This window comes from Ochotona curzoniae, unplaced genomic scaffold, assembly GCF_017591425.1.
Source record: "Ochotona curzoniae isolate NIBS_2020 unplaced genomic scaffold, NIBS_Ocur_1.0 contig_21, whole genome shotgun sequence".
Lineage (NCBI taxonomy): Eukaryota > Metazoa > Chordata > Mammalia > Lagomorpha > Ochotonidae > Ochotona > Ochotona curzoniae.
This window is the reverse complement of record NW_024465322.1, coordinates 8,706,755-8,719,811: the sequence shown is the minus strand read 5'-3', so window position 1 is coordinate 8,719,811 and position 13,057 is coordinate 8,706,755. Positions and strand designations below refer to the sequence as shown.

At 41.1% G+C, this 13,057-nt stretch overlaps 1 protein-coding gene across 1 annotated transcript in view; it reads left to right on the top strand.

Moving 5' to 3' along the window:
* The window catches only part of CUNH4orf45 (chromosome unknown C4orf45 homolog), a 98,491-nt gene that overhangs the window by 58,326 nt on the left and 27,108 nt on the right, over positions 1-13,057 (top strand). The window contains exon 4 of the mRNA XM_040971378.1: positions 935-993. Coding sequence (XP_040827312.1) covers positions 935-993 — 59 coding nt within the window. The remainder of the gene's footprint in view (positions 1-934; positions 994-13,057) is intronic.

Sequence of the window (13,057 nt, the reverse complement as noted above, 5' to 3'; positions counted from 1 at the left end):
ATTGTGCTCATTCCACTGATGAGAAAGACCTAGAGAGTCAAAGTACTTCTTTCTGACAAATCAAACTTGGAAAAGCATCTTGTGCTATTGTAACAAAGCAAGAGGATTCCTCGGGTTTCAATCCCAGAAGGATTTTCCAAGTATGTCAGGACTAGACCAGAAGTGGTTTGAGATGAAAAGAGAAAATATTAAGCAGTGATTTTTAGTTAATTGAGTTCCAAATGTTTGCAATTAATTCAACTCATTTGATAGCTTCCATTCATTTTATAAAGTGTCTCACGGTATCTGAATGGTTAGGGGGTCATTGCTTTTTATTAATGCCTTAAGATATTTCAATATAAGTACAAAAATGCAGTTTAGAATTGTAATTACTTTCCTTAGTTGAAAGCACTGAAAAATGTGTGAAATGTTCTTACTGATTTCCTAAAGATAGAGAATGTATTAATTTTGGAAAGAGAATTCATTTTTAAATAACGGAGACAAATGAAAACATGGGCTATTTGATTCTAAATTTTATAAGGCTTAACCTCACAGTGAGTAATCATGATGCATTTCATTAGAAAATTCAGATAGAGGCCAACTTACTTTAGATAAATCTTGTGGCATTCTACACTATTCCCCCATTATATAGATAAAAATGTATTTTGTTTCTAAGAAAGTTTTCCCAATTTAAAAGATGCAGGTGTGTGTGTGTGTGTGTGTGTGTGTGTGTCTTCCTATTTGAATAGGAATCTGGGAGAACACTTGAGAAAAATAATGTGAAAGTGAAATCACAATGGAAACTTCATGAAAAATGGAAATTATTCTATTGTTTTTGCATAATACGTCCAAGAACCACCCCCCCCCCCCAGCCTCGCCCCATCGCCTCTTAGACAAGTTGGTTCCTATGTGTCTTGGAATTAGAGTATTTTAATATTTTTATTTTCTTTTACAGTATGGAGATTCAAGTATAGCTGCTCTGGATAAAATAACTCACAGATATCAAAATCCATGGTAAGCACATATAAATCTTCCTACATTACTAACACAATAGTTTTTAAACTTTTGCATGTATTACCAATTTTTATTTCATCCAGGTTGTATCTTTGTAAAATTGCTATTCCTAATAAGCAACAGTAAATTTTGACTGCTAGGTTGTAATTAGCAGGCAGCAAGGAATAAAACAACCACAGTTAGCATGAGAACCTGTTAGACTCAATGAAGAGAAGCTAGCCTACAGCTGAAAAGCAGCTGGGTGAAGAGATTAGTTTAACTTGATAAATAATTCTCTCTCGACATATGACAATTAAATTTTTCTCAGTTGAAAAAGCTCATTGCATGCTGTTGGCCTAGAAACCGTCATAACGGGTAATCTGGCTTAATGAAGGTAATCCTACTGAAGTCACAGGCTTCGGGTCGTGCTATTTCATGGCTGCTTCTAACCAAACGATGCACATCTATCTAGCGCAGAGCTTGTTGGAGTGCAGGCAAAGAGCAAAGCCTGCGCTGTCCTCCTTGGAGGAAGCGGGCTTCAGGCAGCACTGCTCTCAAGGGGTTGCAGGTGCAGTATTGTCTTCCTGGCGAGGGTTGCTGGGACCTGTTTCACCTCATTTTTAACTGTGCGATGCTATGCTGTTAGCATGAGCTGTTTTCATCAGATAGGCTTTTGACATGGAGTTTAAACTCTTATCAAAAGTAGTGATCTAGGACAGAAAAGAGCTCACGGGGCAATTCCTGGGACTTACCCAGCATATTCGGTGCTTAAAGCCATACAGAAAGGTTTCCCCTGTCGCCTGGAAGGCACATGTGCTTAAAATATTCTAGTTCAGTAGATAACAGGCATCCAACCACAAATACCCCCTATGGGAAGAAACCCATTCAAAGCCACTGTAAATCGGTGAAATTTCACCGAGCCTCAGATTAAGGTGTAAAATGTGCTGCATTTATTGGAACATAAAGAGCCTGTTAAAAAGTATCTAAAAGCCACTGAGGCTCTAAATGTTTTGCCCCCATGGAAGAATGTTGGCTGCCTTCACTTTAGGGGAACAGACAATATATGGATTGTACCAGGTCAGGAGGATGCAGCATGTTTATGAAACAGTTAGAGGCTGTGGATTCACATGTGAACATATATGAAGAAAAATAGGAATCATGTGCTGAGTACAAAACTAACAAGGAAGACAAAAATCTAAAAATGATATTTAGAGGCCCCGGCTCAGTAGCCTAGCAGCTAAAGTCCTCTCCTTGCACGTACTGGATCCCATATTGGCACCAGTTCTAGTCCCCGCAGCCCTGCTTCTCATCTAGCTTTCTGTTTACGGTCTGGGAAAGCAGTCATGGACGGCCCAAGGCCTTGGGATCCTGCACTGCGTGGGAGACCTGGAAGAGGCTCCTGGCTCCTGGCTATAGCTCGGCACAGCTCCGGCCATTGCAGCCACTTGGGTAGTAAACCAGCAGCTGAAAGATCTGTCTCGCCTCTTTTTGTGTATGTGACTTTCCAATTAAAAAATGCTTTTAAATAAATTAGAGCATTAAACAAAGCAAAAACTCCCACAGCTTGTTCGTAGCCTCTGATTTGGGTCGGACACCTGTAACTTACAGGCTGAGGTGCTTCGTGAGAGTCTAGGCACCTGTGCCATTTCAAAGGCTTTCTGGTTCACTCCTGGGCTAGCAAGATGCTTGAATTCTTTCAAATACATTAAAAAAAAAAAAAAGAGGGAGAGTTATAGATCTTTCATTCACTGGTTTACTCCCCAAATGATGGCAGCAACTAGGGCTGAGCCACGCCAAGCCAGGACACTAAATCTTTGTCCAGGTCCTTCTGTGTTGGTTCAGGAGCCCCCAAATTAAGGCCATCTTCTACTGCTTGTTAGCCTAGTAACAGGGACTTGGATCAGAAGTAGGCTGAATTCAAACCTGTGCTCATATGGGAAGCCAGTGCCACAGGCAATGCCAACCCTAGAAGCTGTGCTGAGTAGGGTGCTAACTCTGACATGGCTAGGCATGTACCACACTCAGCAGACTGCAAGTTAGACTGAGAAATAAACTTTCTAGTGCTTTCTGTTCTCAGCCAGTAGTATTCATCCTGCACCTCTGTCCTCAAAAACACCACCAGATCCCATTACCACAGTAATAATAAGTCTGTGTGCTCCTTGGAACCTGAGTCCCAGAGGAAACGAGAGGCGTTAATACAACTATGTGACTTCTAGAAAATGTTACGTATTTTTTTCAGCATGTTTATTCTTCCATTAGGGAATGATATCAACAAATCACACATAGAAATAACAAAGAACAGAAACAACAAGCAAAAAATTAAAAAGCATATTTACCAGGATTGCAAACAAAGGCTGCACACAGTATCCAAATCCGAAAGTGTCACTCAAGCCTGTATGTAATATTTTGTACTGCGTCTTAGTTATTACAGATTAGGGAAAACGTGACATTTGTCTTTTTGACATTGGCTTATTTCACTGAGCATAATGCTTTCCAGTGGCATCCATTTAGTTGTGAAAGGTAAAGATACCCCTTTTTACCCAGTCATCCATTGATGGGCATCTGGCTGATTCCTTTTCTCAGCCAGTGTGTTTTAAGTTGCTATAAACATGCTGGTGGAGATAGCTTTCCTGTGCTGTTTCCTTTTGCTTGGATAAATTCCCAGGAGAGGGATGCCTGTTGTGCAGTAAGTCTGTTTGCAGTTACCTGAGAAGTCTCCGTGCTCTCCTCCGTAATGATTGGACTAGTTCACATTGCAGCCAAAAATGGCATAGAGTGCCTTTGCCCACACCCTCACCAGCATCTGTTGAGTTTTGGGTGATAGCCATTCTAACTGGGATGAGATAAAGCATCATTTGGTTTTAATTTGCATTTTTGATAGCTTGTGAACCTAAGCATTTTTTTTCATTTATCTTTTGGACATTTGATTTTTACCTTTTGAGAAATGCTTGTTTATGTACTTTGCCCAGGTCTTAGCCGGACTGTTTGTTTTGTTGTTAAAGCTCCTTACAACTCCTGGATGTTAATCCTGTCAGTTGCGTGGTTAGTGAATATTTCTTGCCTTTTCAGTTTGTTGATGGCTTCCTTTGTGGTGCAGAAACTGCTTCTGTAATCCATTTTGGCTGTTTGATTGCCTGTGCTCCTGGCACATGAGAAAGGGGTCTGTGATCTTCTATTTGCAGCACCATAATCTACAATAGCAAAAAACAAACAATCCAGATGCCATCCAAAGAGGAGTGGATAAAGAAACTGTGGTACATCCACTCCATGGAATATTATTCTGCCATCAAAAAGAATAAGTCTACCATTTGTAACCAAATGGTCCCAAAAGGACAAATATCATGTGTGTTCTTTGATAAAAGGCAAACTTCATGCAAAATTGAAGTTTAATAGCCCTTTCAATATTGTTTTTGCTACATCTTAGAGGGTTTGATACTCTTGTTTTTACTTTTATTCACTCAAAAAAAGTTTTTCTTATTTCCTCTCTGACTCATAGGTCACACGGTAGCACCGTTTGCTTCAGGAAGGTCTTTTTAATTTCTTCAGTGACTGATCATTTAGTAGCCTGTTATTTCACTTCATGTTGTAAATGTTCTGTCTTTGTTGCTGATTGTAATGGCTTTTCATTTAAGGGATATACAGTAACTGTAGTAGAGACTGTCACAGATATGAAGATACAGTGTACATGTCTACTTCCAAATCAGTGTGGACTCCCAATGAAACTCTTGACAATAGGATGCTGGACTCCCTGCCATTGTCCGTGCCCACAGTGCCAGGAAACAGAATGATGGACTTCTGACTGATTGTGAGGAACTGTACTGGTGTAGTGACCTGGGAAAAATTAGTGTGTGTGTGGGGTGGGGGGCAAGAATTGCAGAAGAGAGAAGGGAAATTCCAGGATCTATGGAACTGTATCATGGGATAATAAAAAAATAAGTTCTTTAGAAATAAGAAAATGCAGGGTTTTTCCATGTTGAAAACGGCTGAAGGTTTTTATCGTGAAAGGATGTTGTGTGCTATCAAAAGCTTTCTCTGCATCTATTGAGATAATCATTTGGTTCTTATTCTTGAGCTTGTATATCATGTTTGTTAATTTATGTATGTGAGGTCATCCCTGCATACCAGGAACAAATCCCAGTTGGTCCCGGTGAGATTTCTGATGTGTTGTTCGATTCAGTTAGCTAGTATTTTGTTGAGTCACGTCTGTAGTTTTCTTTCTCTGTTTTATACTTTTGTAGTTTTGGAATTAAGGCTATGCTGGCTTGATAGATTTTGGGAAGATTTCCTCTCTTTCAATTGTTTTGAATAGTTTGAGAAACACTAGAGTTCTTGCAACATTTGGTAGAATTCTATCATTAGGCCATGTGAGTCTGGGCTTGCCTTCACTGGACGTGTCATTATTGCTTGTTCCATCTATGTCGTAGTTAGATTTTTCTGTGTCCTCATGACTCAGCCTGTGCATGGGCAGAAATCTATCCATTTCTTCCTGATTTTCGAGCTTGTTGCTGTGTAGCTGTTGACAGTCATTCCTGACACCCTTTGTATGTCTGCTGTCCAGTCTTATTTCCCTTTTTGATTTTACTATTTTGGGGCTTCTCTTGTTTTCGGTTAGTTGGGCAAATGGTATATCAATTTTGTTTCTGACTTTGAAAAGTTACTTCTTCAATTCCCTGAGTTTATGCACCTTTTTATTTTTACTCTCTAAATTTTAATTTTTTTCCTCCTTTTAAATTTGGATTGGTCTTATTTAGATTTTTAGACGCACTGATAGATCACGTATTTGAAACCTTTCTGATTTTGTGATGTAGGCACCTATTGCTATAAACTTGCCTCTTAGCACTGATTATGCTATATCCTGTAAGTTTCTTTTTTAAGGGGCCCGGCGCGGTGGCGCAAGTGGTTAAAGTTTCTTTTTTAAGTCCATAGTTTTTTTAAAGATTTTTTTTTTAATTGCAAAGTCAGATATATAGAGAGGAAGGCCACCATTAGCAGAAGGCCACCATTAGCGAGCTGGATTGAAAGTGGAGTAGCTGGGACTAGAGCTGGCATCCATATGGGATACTGGCACTGCAGGCTGAGGATCATGCTGATATGCCACTGTGCTGAACGGGTGGTTGGGCATTTTTAAGCACTCCATGTGACTCTGATGGCTGCCAGCATGGTGAATTATCCATGACACTAGAGATTGAGACATGAAGGGGACTGAGCCTTGGGGTGGGAGTCAGGGGAGGAGGTGAACACATGGATGAACAGGAGTTACTGAAGGAGAAAAGGAGCCCAGAAGGTCCCATTTAGAAGGCCACCGAATCCAGGGAAGAGTTTTAAAATATTTTGATTTAAAAAAAGAGTGTTCCCCTTTGGAGGTAGGCTCTCCAATGCCCACAACAGCTGGGGCTGGGTGAAGCCTGTAGCTGGGAATGCTCTAGATCCTTCATGCCAGTGCCAGGTACTCAACTTCTTGAGTCCTCTCTGCTGCTTCCCCGGCAATGCCTTAGCAGGAGCTGGAAACAAAACCCTGACACTCCGTGGGACAGGTGCCATCCTAATGGCTGAGTTAAATGGCATTGCCCAGAGAAGACTTTAATTTGTAGAAAGTTACTTATTTGAAACAATGACAGAGGGGAAGAATCTTCCTTGCAGGGGTTCACTTTGCAGATACTTGCAACAGCCGTGGCTCAGCCAAGGCCAGGACCTGGGAGCCGCATCTGGGTTTCCCGCAGGGGTGATAGGGACTGTGCACTTGAGCCATTATTTTCGCTTCTCAAACACGTTATCTGGGTTGGAACTGAATTGGGAGTAGAATGGCAGAGATTCCCATCAGTACTCCAAGAAGGTGGAAATGAGAAAACCCATGGAGGACAAGAGCAGAGATGCCTCCATTTTAAGACAAACTACATGCTGAGCCAGGGGTATGTTTTAGAGTGTGTTAATAAATGTAGCATGCCGTGCCTCTTAGGCCCTTGCATGTAAAACTATTCAATAAATGATGTGGCAGACAGTTTATTGCATCTTAAAGAGGGGTAAAGATGTGCTTCTGCAGAGAAGACTTGACCTAATACGTACCAGATGTCCAGGGTGTTCAAAACCAACAAGCAGGGCCCTGGCATGCACGACGCTCCCAGACGGTGGAAAGAGGGTCTCTGTAACGTAGCTTGATGGAGAACAGTTACAGAAATAGCGTGTTCCTTTTCTTTCTGAATCAAACGAAGCGTACCCTTGTTTTGAATATCTCAAGTTTCTCTAGATGTGTGATCTGAAGACTTACTCATTTTCATATGGTCTGGTCTGTTTGCAGTTGGGTGTTTTCCAGTATATACATATTGTAATTTCAACCAGATAGAAAGCATAGATAAGGGATACGGGGAAAGTTCCAGTTCAGAAAGGTCATAGGGAAACATAATAGGATGCAATGAATTGGCTCTGTGGAGAGGAAAGTGGATTCCGAGGAAATGTTATACTGTACTCCACAAGTCCACTCACTCCTCCAGCCTTGTAACAAATAAAAGGCTGACTTCAAGCATGTCTCGTTTTCTTTTTAAAAACATTTGAACAGGCGCATAAAATTTACATGGATTTGTGGGGTGCCGTCTGATCTGCATGTATGCATTGGGAAATAATCAGGGTAAATATATCAGGCTCCTCAACGGCTCTGACATGTTCAATGGAGAAAACCTTCAAGCTTTTTAAACAGATACAAACAACATGTTACTGTTCTCTCCGTAGTCCCCCTGCTCTAACCAGCACAGCAGAATTTCTTCCATCTCACGGTGACTTAGATCTTGTTCATTGATCTTTGTTCAGTTTTCCCTCCCACACGTCTCCCCAGGCTCTCCTAGGCACAGCATGCTTTTAGTTCTGTGAGATCATCTTTATTTTGGCTCCATGTAAGCATGAGACTGTGAAGCACTTGTTTTTCTTTTTTCGTATTTTTTCTTATTTTTGACAATCTTTACATAGTTAATTAGGGCAAAAAGGTTCAAGTGTTACAGGAAAGTGGTAAGAATATTATTTCCACGTTGTTTTTGTCATGTGTCTGGGGAAAAGAGGGAGATAAAGGGAGAAGCCTCACGCAGTCTCCCACCCATCCCAGGTCCCTGACGTGGGGCATGCTCAGAGGGTCTTACTGAAGACCTTGTTCTTCAGATCCCATCCTTTTTATGACCAAGTAGTATTCCGTTGTGTGTCTGTACCACAGTTTCTGTCTTTATCCAGTTATCAGTGGATAGGCACTTGAGCCGTTCTCACTTCTTGGCTATTGTTAATAAGCATAAGTGCAGGAGCTGCTTCTACAGATGGATTTCATCTCTGCAAGGTGTGTGAATGGTAGTGAGATTGCTGGGTCACACTGTAGTTCTATTTTTAGATTTTTAACAACTCTTCATATCAGTTCTCACATGTTTGTACTAGTTTACTCATCTATGAACGGTCTATAAGGGTTTCCTTTTCTCTAAATCCTAACCAGCATTTATTTTCTAGAGTTTGTTGTTTTTCGTTTTTTGGCAATCTAACAGGTGATACCTCGCTGTGACTTTTGATTTACTCTCTCTGAATATCAGTGATGAGAGCATTTTCATATACCCATTGGCCATTTGTATATCTTCCTTGAGAAATTACATTTAAGTCTATGGCCCATTTTAAATTTGGGTTTTTAAGCGTGAATTGTCTAAGTTCATTCTGTATTCTTCCCATCAGCCATTTGTTGGCGTGTGTGATGTTGAAATGCTGTCTCCTGAACTGTGTGTTACATCTTCAAATCATTTGCTCTGCAAATCCTTAAGTGTGATGAAACCCCATTGGTCTATTTTTCTTTTTGTTTGTATTTTTGGTATCTGATCCGAAAGACCCTCATTTCAGTATGCTGAGCACTTTTGCATAGATTTTCTCATAATTTCAAAGTTTTAAGACTTCCTGTGATACCCTTAAACACTTTGAATCAATTTTCAGATAGGGTGAGACTGGCCTAGTTTCCTGCTGCATGTGGATATGTAACTTTCCAGTATCATTTATTGAAAATACTGTCATTCTGCTAGTGCGTATTACTGGAAACTTGGTCAGAGATCAGTTGCTTGTAGAAGTGTGGGTTTCTTTCTGGGATCTCTATTTGATTTCATTGGTATATGGATCTGATTGTATGCTCATACCAGAATGTTTTACTTACTATGTTTTTATAATATATTTTGAAGTGAAATGGTACGATGCTTCTTAGCTATTTTTACTTAACAACACTTTATTTGAGGTCTTCAGTGTCTCAATACAAAACTTGTGTTTTTTCTAGTTATGTGAATAATATTGGAAATCTGCATCTGTAAATTACTCTGGGTAGTATATGGAATTTTAAGTTATCTTGTTTTTTTTTTAATATTTGTATATTTTTGAAAGGGTTATAGAAAGAAGGAAAGAACTTTCTATCCGCCTGTTTAATTTCCAGTTGTCACAACAGCCAGCACTGGGCCATGCTAAAGCTGGGAGCTTCTTCCAGGTTTCTACATGGGCAGCAGGGGTCCAAACAGCTCAGTCATCTTCTGCTTGCTTTCCCAGGCTAGTAGCAGGGGGCTGTATCGGAACTGGAGAAGCCAGGACAAGGAACGTACTCCACATGTCATTTCAACAATCACTTGTATTTCCGCGTGGTCATTTGTATTGTCTTGCTTTTAACTCTAACTTTATATATTTGACTCTTCACTCTTTTTTTCTTAATATTTACTTTCTATTGGAAAGGCAGATTTACAGAGACAAAGAGAAAAAATCTTTTCACTCACTGGTTCACTCCCCAAGTAGCTGCAAATGGCCATTGTTGGGTGAATCCGAGGTCAGAGGCCAGGAGCCAGAAGCTTCTTCTGGGTCTCCCACGCAGGTGCAGGGTCCCAAGGCTTTGGGCCATTCTCTGCTGCTTTCCCAGGCCACAAGCCGGAAGCAGAAAGGGAAGTGAGGTAACTGGGACACAAACAGGTGCCCATATGGGATCTTGGTGCATGCAAGGTGAGGATTTAGCCATGCAGCTATTGTACCAAGACCTATTTTGTCTAACTTTTCATCTTTCTTAGTCTAGCTAATGGTTTGTCAATCTTTTTTATTCTTTCAAAGAACCGACTCCGTTTCAGTTTTTTTGGTCTGCCTATCATTGATTTGTGCTGAGTTTTGCTGTTTCTTTTGTTTTACTAACCTGGGGTTTAATTTGTTCTTGTTTTTGTTTCCTTAAGTCTTCAAACGTAGTGATAACTAACTTTTTCTTATTAGATCCTATGAGTTTTACTTTTGAATTTTCATTTTTCATTTAATTGAAACTTCTTCAACTTCTTCCTTGGTCTATTGTTTGTTCAGGAGTAAGTTTTCTTCATGTATTAATGTAGTTTCAAAGGTTTTCTTGATTTTTAGCTTACTGCATTGTGATCAGAACATACATTTGATATGATTTTTGTTAAGATTTGCTTTGTGAGCTGCCTTGCACTTTATCCCGGAGGAGGTTTACTGTACTCTGGAGACGTACGTGTGTCCTTTCGGGTGGCTAGCTCCAGAGATGTGTGTTAGGGCCAACTGACTGAGGTGCAGTTGAATTAAGCTGTTGCTTTGACTTTTCTCTCTGGGCAATCTGCCTCTATTTGTTCAAGTCCAGTGATATTATTGCCCTGAACTCTATCTTCCCTTTCATGTCTACTGATAGTCACATGCACGCGGATAATTAGGTGCATATCTATTTACAATTGTTATTTCATCTGGTTGGATTGAACAAGCATTCCAAAATACCTCTTTTGGTCTTTTTTATTGATTTTGATTGGACAGCTAGTTTTTAAAACGTTTTATTTTTATTGGAGAGTCAGATATACAGACAGAAGGAAAGACAGAGCAAGACCTTCTGTCCGATGGGTCACTCCCCAAGCGGCCACAACAGCTAGGGCTGTGCTGATCCGAAGCCGTTCCAAAGCCAGGAGCTTCCTTCGGATCTCCCACACAGGTGCAGGGTCCCAAGGTCTTGGGCCGTCCTCGACTGCTTTCCCAGGCCACAAGCAGGGAGCTGGATGGGAAGTGGGGCCACTGGCATTAGAATCAACAACCATATGGGATCCTGGTGTGTGCAAGGTGAGCACTTTAACCATTACGCTATGGCGCCAGACCCCTGTTTTGTCTGATGGAGTATCAGTACAGTTTTCTTCATTTGGATCTCATGCCCTGAGACTGGCTTATTTCATTCTTTCATTTAGAGCTAAAACAGCATATGCAGGGATCGTGGGTTTGTTTTTTAAATGTATTTTATTTCCATTCATCTGAAAGAGCGAGCTTTCGTCTACTGGGTCACCGTTCAAAAGTCCAGAGCAGCCAGAATGAACCAGGCCAAGCCAGAAACCCACAACGGATTCTCCCATGTGGGAAGGCAGGGGCCCAAGCACTTGAACCATCAAGTGCCATTTCCTAAGATGAGACTTCATCCCAGACACACTGATGGGAATACGGGCATCCCATGTGGCAGCTTAATGTGCTGTGCTGTAACCACCATCTTAGGGTCTTTTTTCCTTTTAATGCATTCAGTCTCTGTCTTAAGATCTCACTAATTCCATGCTGATTGTTTTCCTGATTTTCTTGTAGTTCCTTTCATGTGTGGCTTCTACCCCTTTGTCATCATCAGGCTCTTACTGACCCCCAATGACGTGGATATTTGCTCTTCTCAGGCTGTGCCAAAGTTCCTGAAAGCTTTCCTTTTCCTCCCTCCAACTATGTATTTGTTTTTTTAGAAATTAAGGTTTGTTACATTTTTATTTGAAAGGCAAAGTTAGACAAAGATGGAATAGGGAGGTACAGAGGGGCGGGGGAGAGTGTAGGATGAGACTTTCACAGTGTTAAGACGAAAAAGACTATAAGGGAGGAAGAAAGGGGGGAGGAAGGAGGGAAGGAGAGAGGGAGAGAACAATCTTCCATATGCCCCTCTATTCCCAAATAGCTGCAACAGCCGGTTTGGGGCAAACTGTAGCACTTGCGTTGGAGACACTCAGGGTCTCCCGTGTGGGTCATCAGGGCCCAGACACTCGGCCATCCCGTGCTGTTCTCCCAGGGCATTTTCAGCAAGTTGGATCAGAAGCATCATCCAGGACTTGAACCAGCCCCTATGTGGAATGTTCCAAGCAGTGCTTTAATCTGCGTGCCAGTTACAAGTGCAGAGATACTGACAATGGTGGTTTTTCCTTGTTGAATCAGTCCCTTTATTATATAGCAAGCTTCTTCATGTCACATGTTTGAACTATTGCTAATATTTTTCTTTCTGAGAATAGCTGTTCTTGCTCATTTTTGGTTTCCATCTTATGGTACATGTTTTTCCATGTCTTCATTTTCCATCTATACACGTGTTTAGTTGAGTGGTCAGTTTCTTGTAAGCGGCTCGTGGCTGGACATTGTTCAGCCGTTCTATCTCAGTTTGTCGGAGAACTTAATCTGCTCACACTCAAGGTTCGTATCAGTAAGTGAAAACACTCACGCCATTCTGTGCATGTTTCCCTGGTTGTTTTTATGGCTTTGATCTCCTCCCCTTCCCTATTAATCCCTGTGGTGGTTTGTTGTCTTTGCTGATAGGACCTGATTCTCCCTCTCTTTGATGTGCTTGCTCCACTCTTGGGTTTTATACTTCTGTGTGGTTTCATGATGATCGTTGACATTTGTTTCTGATGTGGAATTCTCTTCTTCCAAAGCTGGGCTGGTGGCGATGAATGCCTCCTGGTTTTTGTTTGTGATGAAGTTTTCTCACTCATGCCTGAAGTGGATCTATCCTTGGGTGGCAACAGTTCTTCCCTTCCAGGACTTTGAGTATTTCATCACATTTTCACCATTCTGTAAGGTTTCTGCTGACAAGTGTATTCGTCTAATTGGTAGTCCCTCATAGGTGACTTGATTTTTGTCTGCTTTTCTTAGAATTTTCCTCTGTCTTGTATTCCTGATGGTACAACTATAATATGCCTCAGAGTTCATTTATTTTGATCAGATCTACTTGGAGTCCTTTGGGCTTCCTCAATCTATGTATCTTTCTCAAGATTCGGAATGCTTTCAGCAATTATTTCACTCAAGTTCCTCTGCCTTTTGCTTTCTCTCCTTCCTCTGGAAC